The sequence below is a fragment of the Sinocyclocheilus grahami genome, unplaced genomic scaffold, assembly GCF_001515645.1.
Source record: "Sinocyclocheilus grahami isolate Dianchi unplaced genomic scaffold, SAMN03320097.WGS_v1.1 scaffold1390.1, whole genome shotgun sequence".
Lineage (NCBI taxonomy): Eukaryota > Metazoa > Chordata > Actinopteri > Cypriniformes > Cyprinidae > Sinocyclocheilus > Sinocyclocheilus grahami.
In genome coordinates this window covers 118,560-138,688 of record NW_015506569.1, presented here as the reverse complement: position 1 = coordinate 138,688, position 20,129 = coordinate 118,560, and the positions used below count along the sequence as shown (strand labels likewise).

General features: G+C 40.3%; 1 protein-coding gene across 2 annotated transcripts in view; it reads left to right on the top strand.

Moving 5' to 3' along the window:
• The window catches only part of LOC107569880 (glutamate receptor ionotropic, NMDA 2B-like), a 24,333-nt gene extending 11,598 nt beyond the window's left edge, over nucleotides 1-12,735 (top strand). For both annotated transcript variants that reach the window (XM_016256049.1, XM_016256048.1), the window contains exons 2-4: nucleotides 3,191-3,298; nucleotides 3,668-3,741; nucleotides 11,826-12,735. In XM_016256049.1, the coding sequence (XP_016111535.1) occupies nucleotides 11,844-12,458 (615 nt within the window). In that variant the 5' untranslated portion in view covers nucleotides 3,191-3,298; nucleotides 3,668-3,741; nucleotides 11,826-11,843 and the 3' untranslated portion in view covers nucleotides 12,459-12,735. The remainder of the gene's footprint in view (nucleotides 1-3,190; nucleotides 3,299-3,667; nucleotides 3,742-11,825) is intronic.
• The last annotated feature ends 7,394 nt before the right edge of the window (nucleotides 12,736-20,129 follow it).

The following is a 20,129-nucleotide window of genomic DNA, read 5'->3' as shown; positions in this document are numbered from 1 at the left end:
GTGTGTGTGAGAGAGAGAGAGAGAGAGAGAGAGAGTGTGTGTGTGTGTGTGTATGTGTTCAGACCCAGACATCATTATTTTTGGGAGATCAGGGTCAACAGCTGCACCTCATCTCAACGGAAACACACACAGATCATAAACGCTATCAAATACAGCATATTTAACATCATTCAGTTCAGTTCAGTTGAATTTAGTTGCGTTCTGTTCAGTTCAGTTCATTTCTGAACAGCAAAAAATAATGTTTAAAGGGGTCATATGATGCGATTTCAATTGTTCCTTTCTCTTTGGAGTGTTACAAGATGTTCGTGAATAGTTAAGATCCCTAAAGTTACATAGACTAAAGTCTCAAATCCAAAGAGATATTCTTTATAAAAGTTAAGACTCGCCAACACCCTCCTAAAACGCCTCGTTCTAACACGCCCCCACATGTCTACATCACGATGTGGGAAGATTTACATAACGCCGCCCAAATGTGCACGCAAAGAAAGAAGGCGTAACTTTTATTCTCGCTGTAGTATTGTTGCTGCCGCCGCCGTGTCGTGAAGTCGCTGTGTGCTTCGTTGTGAAAGCGAAACTACTTTGTTTGGTCTTCCAAAAGAGGACACGACTAGAAATCAGTGGTTAAGTTGTATTTACAACACTGTTCCAGAACACTTCAACCCACATATTCAGATGTGTGCAGCGCATTTTATGGAGGACGAGGACGGTTTCCTGGGAGAGTAACCGCCGATGTTCCGGTGAATTCAGTTCCCGTTTCCCCTTCGGCGTGCATGCTGACCACAGTCTATGATGCTGAAAAAATAATGCTTACTCACAGCCTGAAGGTACATTTTCATATTTAAAGGATTTGCCACTGACGATTCAAACGCGAGTTTTGAGCAGTGTAGAGTAGCGCTTGTTGTTTGTTGTTTCTCCGATCACAAATGCAGACATGGTTTTATGTTTACGCGGCACGATGCAAAGCGTAAAAAGACAGTATAAGTCACTATAATCAGTAATTATGTCCCCACTGGATGCAACAAATGCCTCGTTTGTAATGGGTTTTAATGTGTTTGTCTCGTCGCTCCGGCCGGACAGGGCATCACAGTATGGTGAGGGGCGTAACATTTCCGTCACACGCTTGAGGTATTCGGCCAATCACAACGTACTGGATAGCTGGCCAATCACAGCACACCTCGCTTTTCAGATCGATGAGCTTTGTAACAATCGGCACGTTTCAGAAAGCCGGGGCATAGAGGAGAAACAATAATGTACAGTATGTGGAAAATAATGTGTTTTTTTAACCTTAAACCGCATAAACACATTTCATTACACGAAATACACAAAATAATGTTCTTTTTAGCAGCATCATATGACCCCTTTAATAAACCATTTCTACTTTGAAGACATTTACCCTAAGTGCCTTGCATTGCATTCTAGTGGTTTATTTGATTATGTATTAATATTTATAGTGTAGCTGCTGTGTGCATCTTAGTACATTTTACCTGAATTTGACCAAACACACAGATATTTAGCTTTTGTCTGATTTAAAACCTGCAGGTTTGATCAGAAACGTCTCTCCGCTCAGGGGAAGCAATGTGAGACTGAACGGCTGCACCGTCACATTCACACCTGTTTATACCTGCCAGACGCGCAGCGAGCGACACTCCAGACACCTGAGAGACGCCAACACAAACAAACACCTCCGTGCAGCCATCGCGTCCTCACACCGCCTCGCCCATTCAGCACAGAATGAAAGCGACTTCATATGAACACACGAATTCACACTCACACTCACGTACTCACACTCACGTACTCACACTCACTCACTCACTCACTCACTCACTCACACACACATACTTGCTCACACACACACACACACACACACACACACACTCACACACTCTCACTCACTCACTCACTCACTCACACACACACACATACATGCACACACACACACACACACACACACACACTCACACTCACACACTCACACTCACTCACTCACTCACACACACATACTTGCTCACACACACACACACTCACACACACACTCACACTCACATACTCACACTCACTCACTCACTCACTCACTCACTCACACACACACACATACTTGCTCACACACACACACACTCACACACACACTCACACTCACATACTCACACTCACTCACTCACTCACTCACTCACACACACACACACACACTCACACACTCTCACTCACTCACTCACTCACTCACACACACACACACACACTCACACACTCTCACTCACTCACTCACTCACTCACACACACACACACACACTCACACACTCTCACTCACTCACTCACTCACTCACACACACACACACACACTCACACACTCTCACTCACTCACTCACTCACTCACACACACACACACACACTCACACACTCTCACTCACTCACTCACTCACTCACACACACACACACACACTCACACACTCTCACTCACTCACTCACTCACTCACACACACACACACACACTCACACTCACGTACTCACACTCACTCACTCACTCACTCACTTACTCACTCACTCACTCACACACATAAAGTCACATAAAGCGATATATACAATATAGCAAGTCTCAACTTCTTGATTTGTCATTGCAGAATCGTCCAGCTCCAATCTGATAACGCCACTGTAAGGCATGAAGATATTAAGATATTATAAGCATTAACATCAGCTGCTTTGAAACTGTATTGTGAATATAAAAATTTACTTCAATTTAACTTAATTTAGAAATGATTAGAGAGTTGTAATTACATTGTTTATAATCAAATATTTAATACTGTGCTTATGTAGTCAGAATATTGTTGTGGTTTCTGATATGGATCACAAACGCTGTTTTTGCACACGATTCTTTTCATGTACGTCTTAAATGTGTGATAGTTTGTTCTTTTTCTCGACTTTTTTGCCTGCTAAACTTTGATAAAACACAAACTCATAGAAAGAGAAAACAATTTAACAGAGAACATTTATGTAAATGATTTTGTTCTCAGTGAATTTGAACATGAGTGTGTGTGAGTGTGTGTCTGAGTGAGAGAGAGAGAGTGTGTGTGTGTGTGTGTGTGTGTGTGTGTGTGAGTGTGAGTGTGTATGTGAGTGAGAGAGAGAGAGAGTCTGTGTGTGTGTATGTGTGTGTGTGTGAGTTCTGTCTGAAAATGAAGGTCTTTTCTCTCTGCAGACGGTCTGACAACCAGGACGCTGAAGATCAGCAGCTCCAGAGGGCAAACACACACAATTACAAGAACAGAGAGAAATACTGCAGACTGACTGCTCTGTGTGTCAACAGGTAACATACATACACACACACACACACACACACACACACACACGCACACTCATGTTTGTTTGGCTATCTTAATGAGATATTGCATAGACTTCCATTGATTTTCTATCAGGTTAATGTTACATCAACAACATCTTCTGGCTGATATGTGAGACTTTTTAACTAGCGAGGACCAGTGAAATGTCCTCATCGGTGGGCTGTCAAAGTATTTCACGATACAGTACACACAGAGAAACAGATGCACGCTATGCACACACACACACAGATGCTTTATTGATTGTGAGGTGCATTAGTCAATCACTCTATTTTGAATATATAAAGAATATTTCACATATGTTCCACTAATACTGATGTGTTTGTGTGTGTGTGCAGTAGGGTATGAGAACGCTACAGCATCATGTGGTTTCTGAGATGGAGGAGTGAGAGTTCGGCTGAAAACACACAAGGTGAGACACAGACACAGACACACACACACACACACACACACACACCCCTGCCGTTGACCTCTTTCAGTATTTTCATCAGTTTCATTATTCGTTGTGTTTATGAGGCTGTTTTTCTCACATTGTCCATCGGCTGCTGAGTTTTGACTGTCAGAAGTTTGATCACATAAAGATGTAAAGATGGCAACACCTAACACACACACACACACACACACACACGGTAATCTGTGATAATCTGTGATAAAGCTGCTGCTCTCATCAGAGTTTCACACAAATCAAATCTCATCAAGAAACACAAGTGTGTGTGTATCTGTGTGTGTGTTTCAAGGGATCATTCAGCCAAACCCATCCTCATTTAGTCCTGCTCCAGAACAGTGTGCTGGTTCAGGACGTGTTTTACTGAGCTCCGTTACAGTCACACTGCTAAACGTACGACTTCTGCTCTTCAGAGCCGTTCACACCAGGAAAGATCACTGTAAACATCATTATAACCAGAAAGTGTTATAATCGAGAATAAGCGAATAAGAGCATTGTGAATTCTGCAGCACAACTGTAACGATAACGACACAGAGGAACGATATCGTTGGAATCACTTTCAGAACTTTTTTTTTTCAGCTGATAAACGATAAAAGTATTGACAGCCAGTCAGAATCCTTCATTGTTACAGTTATCGTTATCGTTATTGTTATAGTTATTATTATTTATGGTTATTGATATAAGTATTGTTATTGTTATACTTATTGTTAGTTATCATTAGTTATTGTTATAGTTATCAGTATAATTGTCATTAGTCATGTTTATAGTTGTAGTTATAATTAATTATAATTAGTATAGTTATAGTTAAGTATTGTTATAGTTGTAATTAGTTTTAGTTATAGCTAATTAGTTATAGTCATCATTAGTAGTGATAGTTATTGTAATCATTAGTTATGGTTTTAGTTATCTCATTAGAGTTATTGTTATAATCGTTATAGTTATCATTAGTAATTGTTATAGTTATCATTAGTTCTGGTTATGGTTATAGTTATTGTTATAGTTATTATAGTAATTGTTGTAGTTGTTGTTGTTATAGTTATAATCATTATAGTTGTCATTAGTAATTCTTATAGTTATTGTAATAGTTATAATCAGTTATGGTAATAGTCATTGTTATAGTTATCTTTAAAATTATTGTCGTAATCGTTATCATTAGCTATTGTAGTTATGCTTATATTTAGTTAGTTAGTTTTGGTTACAATTTTGTTATGGGTATCATTATAGTTGTTGTTATGGATGTAACATGGTTATGTCATGGTTATTGTTATTGTATCGTTATTGTTGTTGTACTCATTATAGTTATTGTTATAGTTATAATTATGGTTTTGTTTACAGTTCTGGTTACAGATATAATTCTAGTCATTGTTCTGGTTATTATTATAATTCTAGACATTGTTCTGGTTATTATTATAATTCTAGACATTGTTCTGGTTATTATTATAATGCTAGTCATTGTTCTGGGGGTCAGTGGTGTTGGTTGGGCCGGTGTTTGGGTCAGTGGTGTTGGTTGGGCCGGTGTTTGACTCGTCCTCATCCACAGATGGGTGTTAGATCAGCCGATGTTGCTGTGATCACTCGTCCGGTGATTTGGAGAAGTGTTGCTTTGATCAGTAGTTACCGTATTGTGAGATGTCATGATGACATTACAGAAAAACACAAGTGTGTGTGTATCTGTGTGTGTGTTTCAAGGGATCATTCAGCCAAACCCATCCTCATTTAGTCCTGCTCCAGAACAGTGTGCTGGTTCAGGACGTGTTTTACTGAGCTCCGTTACAGTCACACTGCTAAACGTACGACTTCTGCTCTTCAGAGCCGTTCACACCAGGAAAGATCACTGTAAACATCATTATAACCAGAAAGTGTTATAATCGAGAATAAGCGAATAAGAGCATTGTGAATTCTGCAGCACAACTGTAACGATAACGACACAGAGGAACGATATCGTTGGAATCACTTTCAGAACTTTTTTTTTCAGCTGATAAACGATAAAAGTATTGACAGCCAGTCAGAATCCTTCATTGTTACAGTTATCGTTATCGTTATTGTTATAGTTATTATTATTTATGGTTATTGATATAAGTATTGTTATTGTTATACTTATTGTTAGTTATCATTAGTTATTGTTATAGTTATCAGTATAATTGTCATTAGTCATGTTTATAGTTGTAGTTATAATTAATTATAATTAGTATAGTTATAGTTAAGTATTGTTATAGTTGTAATTAGTTTTAGTTATAGCTAATTAGTTATAGTCATCATTAGTAGTGATAGTTATTGTAATCATTAGTTATGGTTTTAGTTATCTCATTAGAGTTATTGTTATAATCGTTATAGTTATCATTAGTAATTGTTATAGTTATCATTAGTTCTGGTTATGGTTATAGTTATTGTTATAGTTATTATAGTAATTGTTGTAGTTGTTGTTGTTATAGTTATAATCATTATAGTTGTCATTAGTAATTCTTATAGTTATTGTAATAGTTATAATCAGTTATGGTAATAGTCATTGTTATAGTTATCTTTAAAATTATTGTCGTAATCGTTATCATTAGCTATTGTAGTTATGCTTATATTTAGTTAGTTAGTTTTGGTTACAATTTTGTTATGGGTATCATTATAGTTGTTGTTATGGATGTAACATGGTTATGTCATGGTTATTGTTATTGTATCGTTATTGTTGTTGTACTCATTATAGTTATTGTTATAGTTATAATTATGGTTTTGTTTACAGTTCTGGTTACAGATATAATTCTAGTCATTGTTCTGGTTATTATTATAATTCTAGACATTGTTCTGGTTATTATTATAATTCTAGACATTGTTCTGGTTATTATTATAATTCTAGACATTGTTCTGGTTATTATTATAATTCTAGACATTGTTCTGGTTATTATTATAATTCTAGACATTGTTCTGGTTATTATTATAATTCTAGACATTGTTCTGGTTATTATTATAATTCTAGACATTGTTCTGGTTATTATTATAATTCTAGACATTGTTCTGGTTATTATTATAATGCTAGTCATTGTTCTGGGGGTCAGTGGTGTTGGTTGGGCCGGTGTTTGACTCGTCCTCATCCACAGATGGGTGTTAGATCAGCCGATGTTGCTGTGATCACTCGTCCGGTGATTTGGAGAAGTGTTGCTTTGATCAGTAGTTACCGTATTGTGAGATGTCATGATGACATTACAGAAGGCTTTAATTCTCCTGTTTTATTTAATGCCTCCTCAAATATTTGGGTCTTGTTTTTTATTTAATTTAGCTAATTAAGTGAATTAAGCAGTTTTATGGCTGGAGAGAGAAAAGCTTCAGCAGGACTAGCTGAAATAAGTGATTGTGTGTAACTTCAGCTCGACTGTCCGCATGTTACTAGCATCACTCCATTAATCACAATCACACAATCACACACACACACACATCCATCAGCAGACGGTGTTTGGGCAGATGGGCGGCTGTTAATATGTTATCTGTTTACTAACCCATCGATCTGTGTGTGTGATGGAGTGTTGTGGTTTATTTTCATTTCTGATGGTGTAATTAGATCAGATTCATTTGAGATCATCATGTGTTGGCACTCATGATCACGCAGCGGCCGCACGTGTGCAGACTGACTGATTGATGAATAAATCATTGTCATGTGACACACCTCACACCTGCACCGCTTTAGTCTGAATGTGTGTGTGTGTGTTTCTCAATGCTTTTGTTAAGATGATATCAATGGACTCTCAGTTCTTCTGTTCAGTAGACGTTTGCAGCAGTGTGTTCTGCTCCAGAGATTGTTTCTCATGAATAGTTTAAAATCTTGTCATCATTTAGTCTTCATCTCAGTCCCAGCCTGTGCGACTAAATGAACATCCTGGTCGAAACTCTTCATCTCAGAACAGTGAAGCTTCAGCAGGATCGCAGAAGCATCATGAGAGTGTCAGAACGTCACACTGTTCCTGCTTCTGTGTTCCAGAGATGAAAGAGTCTCGCATGTGTTAGAAACATCATGAGAACACATGTTCATTCTGGTTCCTGTAAGGCTCATGCGTGTTTTTGTCTGCTGTCGTGTCTTTGTGGTTTGTTGTCATTCGTGGTCGAGAGAAGAGTTTTTTGTTCGGTATGTCAGTGTATCGGTTCAGGGTGTTGGTGTCTAAGTGCTTACGGGAGCAGTGTGTCTGCTCAGCTGCTTCTTGAAGGTTGTGATGTTCTCAGCGGTTCAGGTGGAGGTCAGCAGAGAGGAACGGAGATGATCGAGGGTCTGCAGAGTAACTTCCTCACTCATTTACTGGCCTGAGCCAACAGGAGGAAGCGTTGACTGGTAGTAGTGACCACAGCTTCTTTTCCATCGTCCATCATTTTATTACATCCATCTAACATATTTCCATATTTAAGTCACATTTTTTATTATCTGAAACATGCAGAGACTTCCATTCCAAAGCAGCTTATATAATGCAGTCAAACGCACAAAACATTTGTTCTTGTGTTGAATGAGAGAGGAACATGAGCTTCAAGTTTATTTGTAAAGCACATTTCCCACAAACCAGTAGTTTCAGTTTCACTTTAAATAAATGTTTATAATAATGGCAGTATAATTTATTTTAGTTTTATACATATACATTTAAATGTAAATATAAATTTAATACCTGGTCTGTTCTGAATATTTACATTTAAAGGATTTGTTGTGGAGTTATAGGAACTAAAATATGTTTATAGTGTTTATGATGTTTGAAAATGTTTTGTTTTGCTTTGCCGATATTTTACATTATTTCTGAATGTAATAATAAAATGCGATAATAATAAAATGTAATTTTTACCCATTGCTAATTATTTTCCAGATAATTCGGTATGTGGTTACAGACGTAAACAGTGAGTCGCTCTGAATCTCGCTGTCCTGTCCGAACACACACACACACACACACACACACACGGTCCTCATCCATGTAATGTGCTCCTGAAATAGCCAAGTGAGCTGAAGCTGTAATCTGCGAAAAGCCTCAATCAATCTCATTTCACTGATTACAGTGCGGTGTGAATGTGTGTGCATGCATGTGTCTCATCTCATAAACAGGACTCTCTTATGCTAATTACAGTGATGTGAGTGGCTTCTGCAGAGGGGCGGAGCCTGAGTGTGTGTGTGAGGCCATCAACTGTATCGAGAGGTCTATTTTAATGGTTGCTATGGAAACAGAGTGGCCTAGAGATGTGCAGATTCAGATCTCTGAACTGTGTGTCAGTCTCTGCATCACAAACGCTTTCCTCTCCTCCATCGTGTGCTTTCTGTAGCTCCGTCACATCCGTCTCTGAAGCGCAGCAGCATTCAGGACAGAATAACCTCCTCATTTAAAGGGTTAATCAACCCAAAAATCATTTACTTTCCCTAATTTCCATCCAAACCTGTATGACTGTCAAGTCTCCTTTATTTATATAGATTATATCAAAGCAACTTTTATTGTATTAGATAGTATTAATAAGTATTAAATAGGTGTGTCATTAATGCAAAAGGACAATAGTAAACACTCAATTTGCAGTTAAAGACAGTTCATCATTGAATTCAGTGATGTCATCATCCAACTCAGTTCAGTTTAAATATTATCTCTGCAATCAAGTCGACGATATCACTGGAAATTAAGTGTCCCCAACTAAGCAAGCCAGAGGATCCAAAACTCCATCGGTGACAGAATGGAGAAAAAACCTTGGGAGAAACCAGGCTCAGTCGGGGGCCAGTTCTCCTCTGACCAGACGAACCAGCAAACGCATGAATTAACATTTCTGCATTTGACATTGAGAGCATAGATCGTAATTTAGATATATTTTTGAGATGGAAAAATGCAGTTTTACAAATGCTAGAAATGTGGCTTTCGAAGGAAAGATTGCTGTCAGATAGCGCACCTAGGTTCCTAACTGATGACGAGGAACTGACAGAGCAGCCATCAAGTGTTAGACAGTGTTCTAGGTTATTACATACAGAGGTTTTCGGTCTTATAATTAACACCTCTGTTTTTTCAGAATTTAGTAGTAAGAAATTACTCATCATCCAGTTTTTTATATCGACTATGCATTTCGTTAGTTTTTCAAATTGGTATGTTTCACCGGGCCGTGAAGAAATATAGAGCTGAGTATCATCAGCATAACAGTGAAAGCAAACACCGGGTTTTCTGATGATATTTCCCAAGAGTAACATGTAAAGCGTGAAGAGTAATGGCCCTAGTACTGAGCCTTGAGGTACTCCATACGGCACTTGTGATCGATATGATACCTCTTCATTCACTGCTATGAATTGATGACGGTCAGATAAGTAGGATTTGAACCATGCTAATGCACTTCCACTAATGCCAACAAAGTTTTCTAGTCTATTCAAAAGAATGTTGTGGTCAATAGTGTCGAACGCAGTGCTAAGATCCAGTAGCACTAATAGAGAGATACAACCACGATCAGATGATAAGAGCAGGTCATTTGTAACTCTAATGAGAGCAGTCTCAGTACTAGAGACTCAGACTGTAAGAATTGTAGAACCCAAAAGAAGACATATCGAAGAACATTTGTGTTGAAACAACATTGGACCCCATTGACTGCCATTACATGGACAAAATCACAGACATTTTGTGTTTAACTGAAGAAAGTCAGTCATGTATGTGAGTGAGACGAGTGAGAGTAAATGTTGTCTGAGTCTAAGCACTTCATCGCTCTATAATCACAGTCCGTCTGTCCGTCAGTGGTGATCATTACAGTGCTTGTGTAACGCGGCTCTGTGCGGTTGTACAGTGTGTAGGTGCCGCTCTCTCTAATCGTCAGAGGAGAGTTTATCTCATCCATAATAAACAGGCTGAAGACGTGCGACGCTCCCATCAAATATTGATCTGCTGAGCATGAGCACGGTCGTCTGCTGCTGCACTATTCATGTGTGTCACAGACACCGCCGCTAACCGGACGCGTCTCAAACCATCAGTGAATGTCAGTCTCTCTCGCTTATGAAGAGACTTCAGGTGTTTAGGGCTCTTATCTGCTGACCTCTGTCCAAGGGCAGGTTAAAGGCTTCGATTTGTTGCTTTGAATTGTCTTTTACTGTCGTTTCATCTCGGTTGTTGTTCTTTTTTCAAATCCTTTTTCATTCTTGCTGTTCCAGTGAAGAACGAAACTCCTCCAGTTTTTGGATCCCCTCCAGTGTGGAAACATTGCAGTTTTTCATTTATGTGCAGTGTTTTCCCCCAAATTTCTGATCTATTTAGAGGGCATTTATTCTTCATGATTTTTATAAATAAAAAATATATAATAGAAAAATTTAAATGTAGTTCATGTTTTTTCAGTATCATAAACATTACAACACATATGATTGATTATGATGCAGAATTAATCTAATACATTTTACTAATGAAGTGTATCATTTGGCTATATTTGAATACATTCATGTGTAAATGTTGGGTTGTTGAATTTTTTTAATAAATGCATTTATTGAATATTGATTAGTGGTTGTCAGATCGCTACGAATCTTGTAGCCTTATTTGTTCTTTCTTAGTTATTTATTTATTTATTTATTTTCACTGTGAAGTCTTTAGGTTGTGGTGTGATTTTTAAATTCTGTAAATATTTAGTTAATTTTGGGATAATCGTGTTTTGGTCATTGCATCTCTCTTTGTCTCTCTCGTGACGTTCAGTGTGAGTTTTTGGTCTGTGATGTTCAGTTTTGACAGGAACACTCTTTGGCCCAGAAACACTCAGTATTTGCAACATCTTTTGAAGTGGAAGATATTAATATCAGTCTGTCAAATGAATGCTGTAAAACTGCTCGAATTTAATGGTCCACACAAGCGTTTCTCGCCGGTTCTCCTCTGAAACCCTCTGATCATTAGCACATGCTGTGCAATATTGTGAAGTTCAGAATTCCAGGTGCTCGTTTACTGATTTCCTTTCACAATACTGTTTAACGAATGACATGTCAGAAAGATCCTCCCACTTTAGGAAATATAAAAACAATGGTGAGGTCATCTTTTTGCAAATATCTGCATTTAGGACACTTGCTCAGGAACGGATGTGCTGTAATCTCTGTCTGTCTGTTTATCTCGCAGGTTTTTCGCTCCTCCATCATGTCCGTCTGCATTTACCGCGGCTTAGCTCCACCCTCTCAGGCAAGACGGGCGTGGCTTCATGTGCTGGCTCCGCCCCCGCGTCACTGGCCCTGCCCGTCGCTGCAGCAGCTGTTGGCCGTGTGTCTGCTGCTGCTGCTGCCACCGCTGGCCGTCCAATCACGGCGTGAGCGGGGTGGAGGCGGCGTGGCCCACTACATCCCATCATCGGTGGCGCAGTATCCGCCCATCTCCAAGCTGGTGCAGGGCCTGAGCATCGCGGTGGTGCTGGTGGGAAACTCCAGTGAGGTGGCGCTCGCCGGCACACGTGACAAAGACGACTTTGGCCACATGCCGCTGGCGCCCAACGTGGAGATGCTCACCATGAACGAGACGGACCCCAAGAGCATCATCAAGAGCATCTGCGACCTGATGACGGAGCACTGGCTGCAGGGCGTGGTGTTCGGAGACGACACCGACCAGGAGGCCATCGCACAGATCCTGGACTTCATCTCCGCGCAGACGCACATCCCCATCCTGGGTGTGAAGGGAGGCTCCTCCATGATCATGGCCGCTAAGGTAAGGTGCATTCTGCAGAGATGCATGATGGGAAACTATGTATGTGTGTGTGTGTAAGGATGATGATGAGCCGCTGGAAGCGTCAGACACTGAGAGAAAATGATGGATGGCTGTGAGTCAGAGCTGCGCCCACGAGCTCTAAACGCTGCAAAATCACACCGCACTCGTCTCTCTCTCTCCGCTAAACATGCCAATGAAGATGAAGATGAAGAACCGCTGCTCGGCCCACGCGTCCTGCCTAGCGCTAACCACGCGCAACCTTCACAATGTCAAGCCATGAGCTTTACAGAGGAACTGGACGCTAAGTTCAGTGCTAGTCAGGTCACGCGTGTTAACTAGCACTTCATACAATACAGTTTTTTTATTTTGCTTTTTGTTATTCAGAAAAACACAAAGAAAAACAAAGATGCAACGCACAAACGGCACAGAAGACATTTAAAAGAATCACATGACAAAGGAAAGAGACCGAATGGGAAAAAGCGCAATATAAATCTAAAAGTAGAGAATCGTTTAACAACAATAAAAAGAAGAATTGAGAGGGTTGAGCGGCTCCAGTCGCAGACTTTTTAATACTACAAAATGTGTTCATTTTAAGTCTTGACCAATATGTTATTTTCTCTAGGGATACACATACAGAAAATGTTAGTATTAAGGTTGCAAAATTCATCAATTATTAAACAACTTTAATTTCAGCTGTAAAGCAGCTGGACAGAAGACAGATCAATATTGATTAAAGGAATAGTTCACCCATAGCATGATTGTTCTGTCATCATTTCCTCGCTCAGACCAGTTTGACTTACGTTCTTCAGTGGAACAGCAGCAGATATTTTGAGGAATGTCTCAGTGTAACGGGAGTCAGTGGAGTCCAGTGTTCTTTGAACCCCAATGTTCTTCAAAATATCTTCTTTAAACTCATTCAGGTTTGGAGTGACGTGAGGAATGAGACATTTTTTGGGTGAACCGTCACTTTATGCACTTTATGATTCTCTGTACGGAGAGGTCCAGGCTGGTTTAAGCTGGTTTGTACTGGTTTATACTGGTTTGTGTTGTTTTAGGCTGGTTTATGTTGACTTATGCTGTCTTATGTTGTCTTGTACTGGTTTATGCTGGTTGGTACTGGTTTATGCTGGTTTGTGCTGGTTTAGGCTGGTTTATGTTGCCTTATGCTGTCTTATGTTGGTTTATGCTGGTTGGTACTGGTTTATGCTGGTTTGTGTTGGTTTAGTCTGGTTTGTGTTGGTTTAGGCTGTCTTATGTTGTCTTGCACTGGTTTATGCTTGTCTGGTTGTGTTGTTTGGACAGCACATGAGTACCGAAGTGAGTTCTCTTTTGTGTCTTCTTGCGCAAATACACACAAAATGATGTCAGAATGACTGTCTTGACAAGTATCCACGTAAACACAGTCGGTAACGTCTTAAGTAAATACAGTTTTCACAGGCACTGTAAAGTTCATTTAGGTAATTTGTGTCTTTGTGACTAATGGTCTCTCTGAGGATCAAATCCTAGAACCGCCCCATCTAGAGAGATGGACTGCATAAATCCAGATAAAATTGATGGTAAAGCTAGTGAAGGTGAGTCTCTGTGTAGGTTCTTCTTGTGATAAGGGGTTAAACCAGGCCCCACGGTTCGACACGCACGTGATTCCTGGATTAGCTGCAAAGTTTATCCATCGTAGAGTGATGCACGTGTTTCAAGTTTTGCCAGTTTAAACATTCAAGCAACTTTAAGTCATTAAAACGCAAGAAGAGGTGAAAGAGAACTTTATTCAGTTCTCGCACGCTGCTTTCGCACTCAAAGCGTTCTAAAGTTGTTCTGTTGTGTTTATCTGTGCATGTAATTAGTTCATTTGTTCTTATTTTATTACTGTTCACTTGTATGTTTTTAATCATGTTTGAATTGTATTAGTTAGGCTAGTAGTTTTGCTGTGGCATTGAAACAGTACTTCAAGTGTTCTTTTAGTAATACATGGAAAGCAGAAAAATGGTCATGTGACTGGTTGAACCCCTACTTGTAATGAACATTATCTGATGTCTGTGATGTGCTGCTGGTCTTCTGAACTGACAGTAGATCGAGAGCCTGAGGGGTCAGAGGTCAGACAGGACGACCTTTAGTGCCTGACCTTCAACAGTGTGAGAAGTAGAGTCTCACCTGTTTCTCCATCTCTCTCTCTCTCTGTGGCCTGGTTTAGATAGTGACTGTATCATGTGTGCTCCCCTTTAAACAGCACAGAACTAGGACGCATATTTAGGGCTCCTCCTGACTCCTTCTCTCTCGCTCTTGCTCTATCTCGTTCTCTCTGTTCTAATGCCTTGACTTCTCGTACAGACGACATCCTCTCTCTCTCTCACGCTCTCTCTGTCTGCATCTCTTTGCGTCTCTCCTTCTGTTCGTCCTTCCTTTGTCCTGCTTGTTGTTCCTGCTGTCTGCTGATCATCACAGAGAGAGAGAGAGAGAGAGAGAGAGAGAGACGGCTGAATGAGAGTTGAGTTATGAGTTATGCTCAGTCAATTACACAGAGCTCTGTGCCAAAGATTCCTGCTGTCAGGACACCACAATCTGTTACACACTCACTACACATACTACACACGCACTACACACACACACACACACACACACTCTCTCTCTCTCACTCTCTCACTCTCTCTCACACACACACACACACACACACACTCTCTCTCTCTCTCTCTCTCTCTCTCTCTCACACACACACACACACACACACACTCTCTCTCTCACACACACACACTCACACACACACTCTCTCTCTCTCTCTCTCTCTCTCTCTCTCACACACACACACACACACACACACTCTCTCTCTCACACACACACACTCACACACACACTCTCTCTCTCTCTCTCTCTCTCTCTCTCTCACACACACACACACACACACACACTCTCTCTCTCACACACACACACTCACACACACACTCTCTCTCTCTCTCTCTCTCTCTCTCTCTCACACACACACACACACACACACACTCTCTCTCTCACACACACACACTCACACACACACTCTCTCTCTCTCTCTCTCTCTCTCTCTCTCACACACACACACACACACACACACTCTCTCTCTCACACACACACACTCACACACACACTCTCTCTCTCTCTCTCTCTCTCTCTCTCTCACACACACACACACACACACACACTCTCTCTCTCACACACACACACTCACACACACACTCTCTCTCTCTCTCTCTCTCTCTCTCTCTCACACACACACACACACACACACACACACACATGCACACTCACTCACGTACTGTTGCTGTGTAAACTTCACAAAACATTATTTGTAACTCCTGCCTTCTGTTTTGTTACTTGTAATATGAATCAATTATCCACTTTCAAATTCTAAGCCCTTTTTATAACAAAATGCAGTCACTAAATGTGTTTTTGAGGCTCTTAAATGTGTGGTGACAGATGGCTGGAGTGAAGCGATCATCTCTTCCTCTTTACTACTAGTTACAGCAGCAAATGAACATCAGAAAAAACAGAACAACTTACTGAAATCAATCATGAATCATGGAATCCATCAATCAGTGCTTCAACCGCCGAAAGACGTCAGTAAAACAGCTTGAGATCAATAATGTCACATTCACCGCAGGAAAGACATTCAGGGAACAAACTCCATAGCTAGAAAAATCTCTCTAGAGAAGAGCATTATGATAAATATATGAATTATATTACAAATTCATTATGAACACATGTTGTTTTTAGGTCAGAGAAAAACAATGCAATTATATGACATTAAATATATTAACTAGTGCTGTCAATCGATTAAAAAATTAACAAATTAATTGCACATTTGTTTCTGAAATTAATCACGATTAATCGTGATTAATCCCACCTAAAATATATATATTTTTTAATATACTTTTATATTGCAATGATTTCACATTCAATCTAAAAATGAATGTAGAAACAACATAAAGACAGTATATTCTTAATATTTCTTTAGTGGCATCTTTTTTATGACTGAAGGCGAGTATCACTGATACTGATGTCTCTATGAAATACATTTTTTTCTCCCTAATATTTAATCATTGACTAGCCATTCAACATTACAGTATAATTGAGAGCTGTCAATTTGAATATTTATTAGACTAAAAAATAACAAATTATAATTTAAGGGAACATATTTAGCTACCTGTGTCCTTCAGCAAGTAGGAAATATACAGAAATTGAATAAAGTTATCAAACACTAAATTCTAAATTAAATATAGATGAATCCTTAAAGCTACAGAAGTGATTGATTTGCTCTTTTTTCCTTTGTTCTTTGATGAACAGCATCACAGCAGCTGGTTATGAGGTTATTTTGGCTGCTTTAAGAGCTGCCGCTGCTGAACGTGACGTGGATCTGACACGCATCATAGTTTCTCATAACTCTTTACCGTTTCTGACCCACTGCAGCTCTTAAAGTCTCTACTAATGCGCTGAGGAGTTGAATCGAGTGTGTTAGATGAGGGAGACAGTGCTGCTGCTCCAGGACAGTTTGGAAAACCACTTCAGAGGCATGAAAGCAGTGGGGGGTTTGGTGCCTTGCTCAAGGGCACCTCAGTCGTGGTACTGAAGGTGGAAGCTGTACATTCACTCCCCCCACCTACAATCCCAAAACCTTTGGGTTACGAGTCCGACTCTCTAAGCATTAGCCCACGACTTCGCCATATATAACATATACTTGCTTGCACAGTTTTAAGGCAGCTTTAATCGCCTTTTTGGTAACTTCATGACTTAACTGACGTCATAACTACAATAATGCATGCACGTTTCGTTTGCGCTTTGATATGAAATGATATATAGTGTGCAACGCTGTATTTGTGCGTGCAATTGAAGAGCACATGCTACGAGCACAGTATACCAGCTGACAGGACAGGAAAAATTATTTTTACTGACATATGGCCTGACAACATTTCATCTGACTGCAGTTGTGAGTGGGGTGGCCAACCCTAGCTCCGCCACTGCTTTAATTGCGTTAAATACTTTAATGTCAAGCGGCAACCTTCCGCTCTCTCTCTCTGGAATCCAACACGGAAGTGACTTAAACGGCATTTCATCGACTGGCTGCTAGAGGCTGGTTCCAAAAGGGAGTCAGTCCCATAGACCCCCCCATGTTAAAATGCCCAACTTTACAGCAGAAAAATATGTTTAAAGCCTGGTACAAAAAGGGGTTTTGCCCTTCATGACAACTGTGAGGTGGGTGAATTTTTTTATAACTCCTCTCTATAAATTATATTAAGCCTTAAAGTTCTGCATAATTAAGGGCGTGGCCACTTGAGTGACAGGTGGATTGCCGCCGCTGTCACCGCCGTCGAGCTAGGTGGGCGTGGCTTCAGCAACCAGTCACCTCAATCTACACAAAAGTGCCCTCATTTTGCACAGGTTTAACCCGTTTTTCAATCAGAAAACACAAACTCACAATATAATTATCTCAAGCATCACAATATGAACTCAAACAGCACACATTTCTCCACGTGTGAACATTCAGTAGCAAAACTGATGACACACAGGTCAGAATCTCAGGATGATATGAACAGGAGCACAGCTGATTGTGTGATTTGGAAAATGAATCCTGGTAGCGGGAGACAAAGAGGAAGAGGAGGAGAAAAGAAAACTGAAGGGGACGGGGTCAAAGCACATTTGTTCCTGATAATATATACACAGCAGTACGGCTGACCATGTTCTTGTGCTTGAGGACAGCTGGCACAGGCTCATCTACAGGCTTTCTACACTACTTACACACACAGTATATACAGTATAATTACACTACATAGTAGCAGTACTTCAGATGAGGGAACTCTTCTATGTACAGTAAATACTGAAGCACATGTTATACACCCTCAAACTCCTAACTGCTGAACTGATTTGTAGCCAAGTACTTCTTACATGTACTGTATTTTTGCAGAACTGAGAGATGACTCTATATTCTGTTGTGTTCATATGCAATTCTTTGGTATTTGACCTTTTCCTTTCTAGTGCTTTTCATCTTCTGTACTGTAAGATCTCTTTACAGCAGTGTAATGAAAATAAACTTTTCTTAAAGCTTATTGTTGAATTTCACTGTATCTGCTCTATTTAAGTTGTATACTAGACATTGAGCTGTAAAATGATACCTGGTTGCCAAAAGAAGGTTTTTGCAACAGTGTTCTGAATTGATCTGATTAGTGTGTAAGACTGTGTTGTAGTGTGTGTTTCTGAGGGCTTGTGTGTCACGTCTGAGGGCAAAGTTTTTTTTTAGCTTCATTTTGACCTGAAAATAGGAAGTATGTGGAATTGGGTGAGAAGTTATGGATTTGTGTTTAGAGTTTCGAGAAAAGGAGTTGTAGCATTCCCAGCTGAACAGATGCACTTTACTCTCCATGAACTGATGTTTACAAAGGGTTTAATCTTCAAAAAACACCGTAAGAGCTGCACAAAAACAAACAAAGAACCCAAACATTAATAGTATGACTATCACAGAACACAAGGGTTACATTTACAGGATTTTATTTAACATCTAGTTTGAATAAAAAAAAAAACAGTCTGTCATAATTCAGGAGCTTGTCAGAATGTGACTGAAATTAGTTATCGTGTGTGTCTGTGTGTGTTGATGTCAGGATAATCAGAGAAGCACAGCTGCCAAAGCAGTGTGTATCCACAGTGTGACAGCGGAAGAACCACTCGTGTGTGAGTGTGTGTGTGAGTGAGTGTGTGTGAGTGAGTGAGTGAATGTGTGTGTGAGTGGGTGTGTGTGAGTGAGTGAGTGAGTGAATGTGTGTGTGAGTGGGTGTGTGTGAGTGAGTGAGTGAGTGAATGTGTGTGTGAGTGGGTGTGTGTGAGTGAGTGAGTGAGTGAATGTGTGTGTGAGTGGGTGTGTGTGAGTGAGTGAGTGAGTGAATGTGTGTGTGAGTGGGTGTGTGTGAGTGAGTGAGTGAGTGAATGTGTGTGTGAGTGGGTGTGTGTGAGTGAGTGAGTGAGTGAATGTGTGTGTGTGTGTGAGTGAGTGAGTGAATGTGTGTGTGTGTGTATGTGTGAGTGAGTGAGTGAATGTGTGTGTGCCTGACGGGCTACGGCTACACCTGGATCGCCCCGTCTCTGGTGGCGGGAGACGCTGACCACATCCCGGCCGAGTTTCCCACAGGTGACCCGCCGGGCCTACTCTAGCGGCACTCACGCACTGTTAGAGTTTATTCACATGTGGACTGATATTCAGTTTTCATTTTTATTTTTAGCCATTTTTGTGAGTTTGTAAATTGTAGTTTTTATTAATTTTTGTTTCAGTTTTTGCTTTTAGTACATCAAATAGAACTATATGAAAATGAGAAATGTTGCTTTGGAAACTAGCTAAAATGCAGTTCGTTTTTTATTTTATTTTATTTCAGTTAAAGTTTATTTTATTTTTGATGGTTTTAGTTTCATGTACCTGTAAAATCCCTGATAAAGCGGCGGTCCGTGTGTGCAGGCATGATCTCGGTGTCGTATGACGAGTGGGATTATGGGTTGGAGGCTCGCGTGCGTGACGGTGTGGCTGTGATCGCATCAGCGTCGTCCACCATGATTATGGAGCGTGGGCCGCACATGCTACTGAAGTCTGAGTGCCATGGGGCCCCTGACAAGAAGAGCCACAGCACAAGAAACAACAACGAGGTGCTCAGGTGAGACACACACACACACACACACACACACACTCACACACACTCACACTCTCTCTCACACACACACACACACACACAC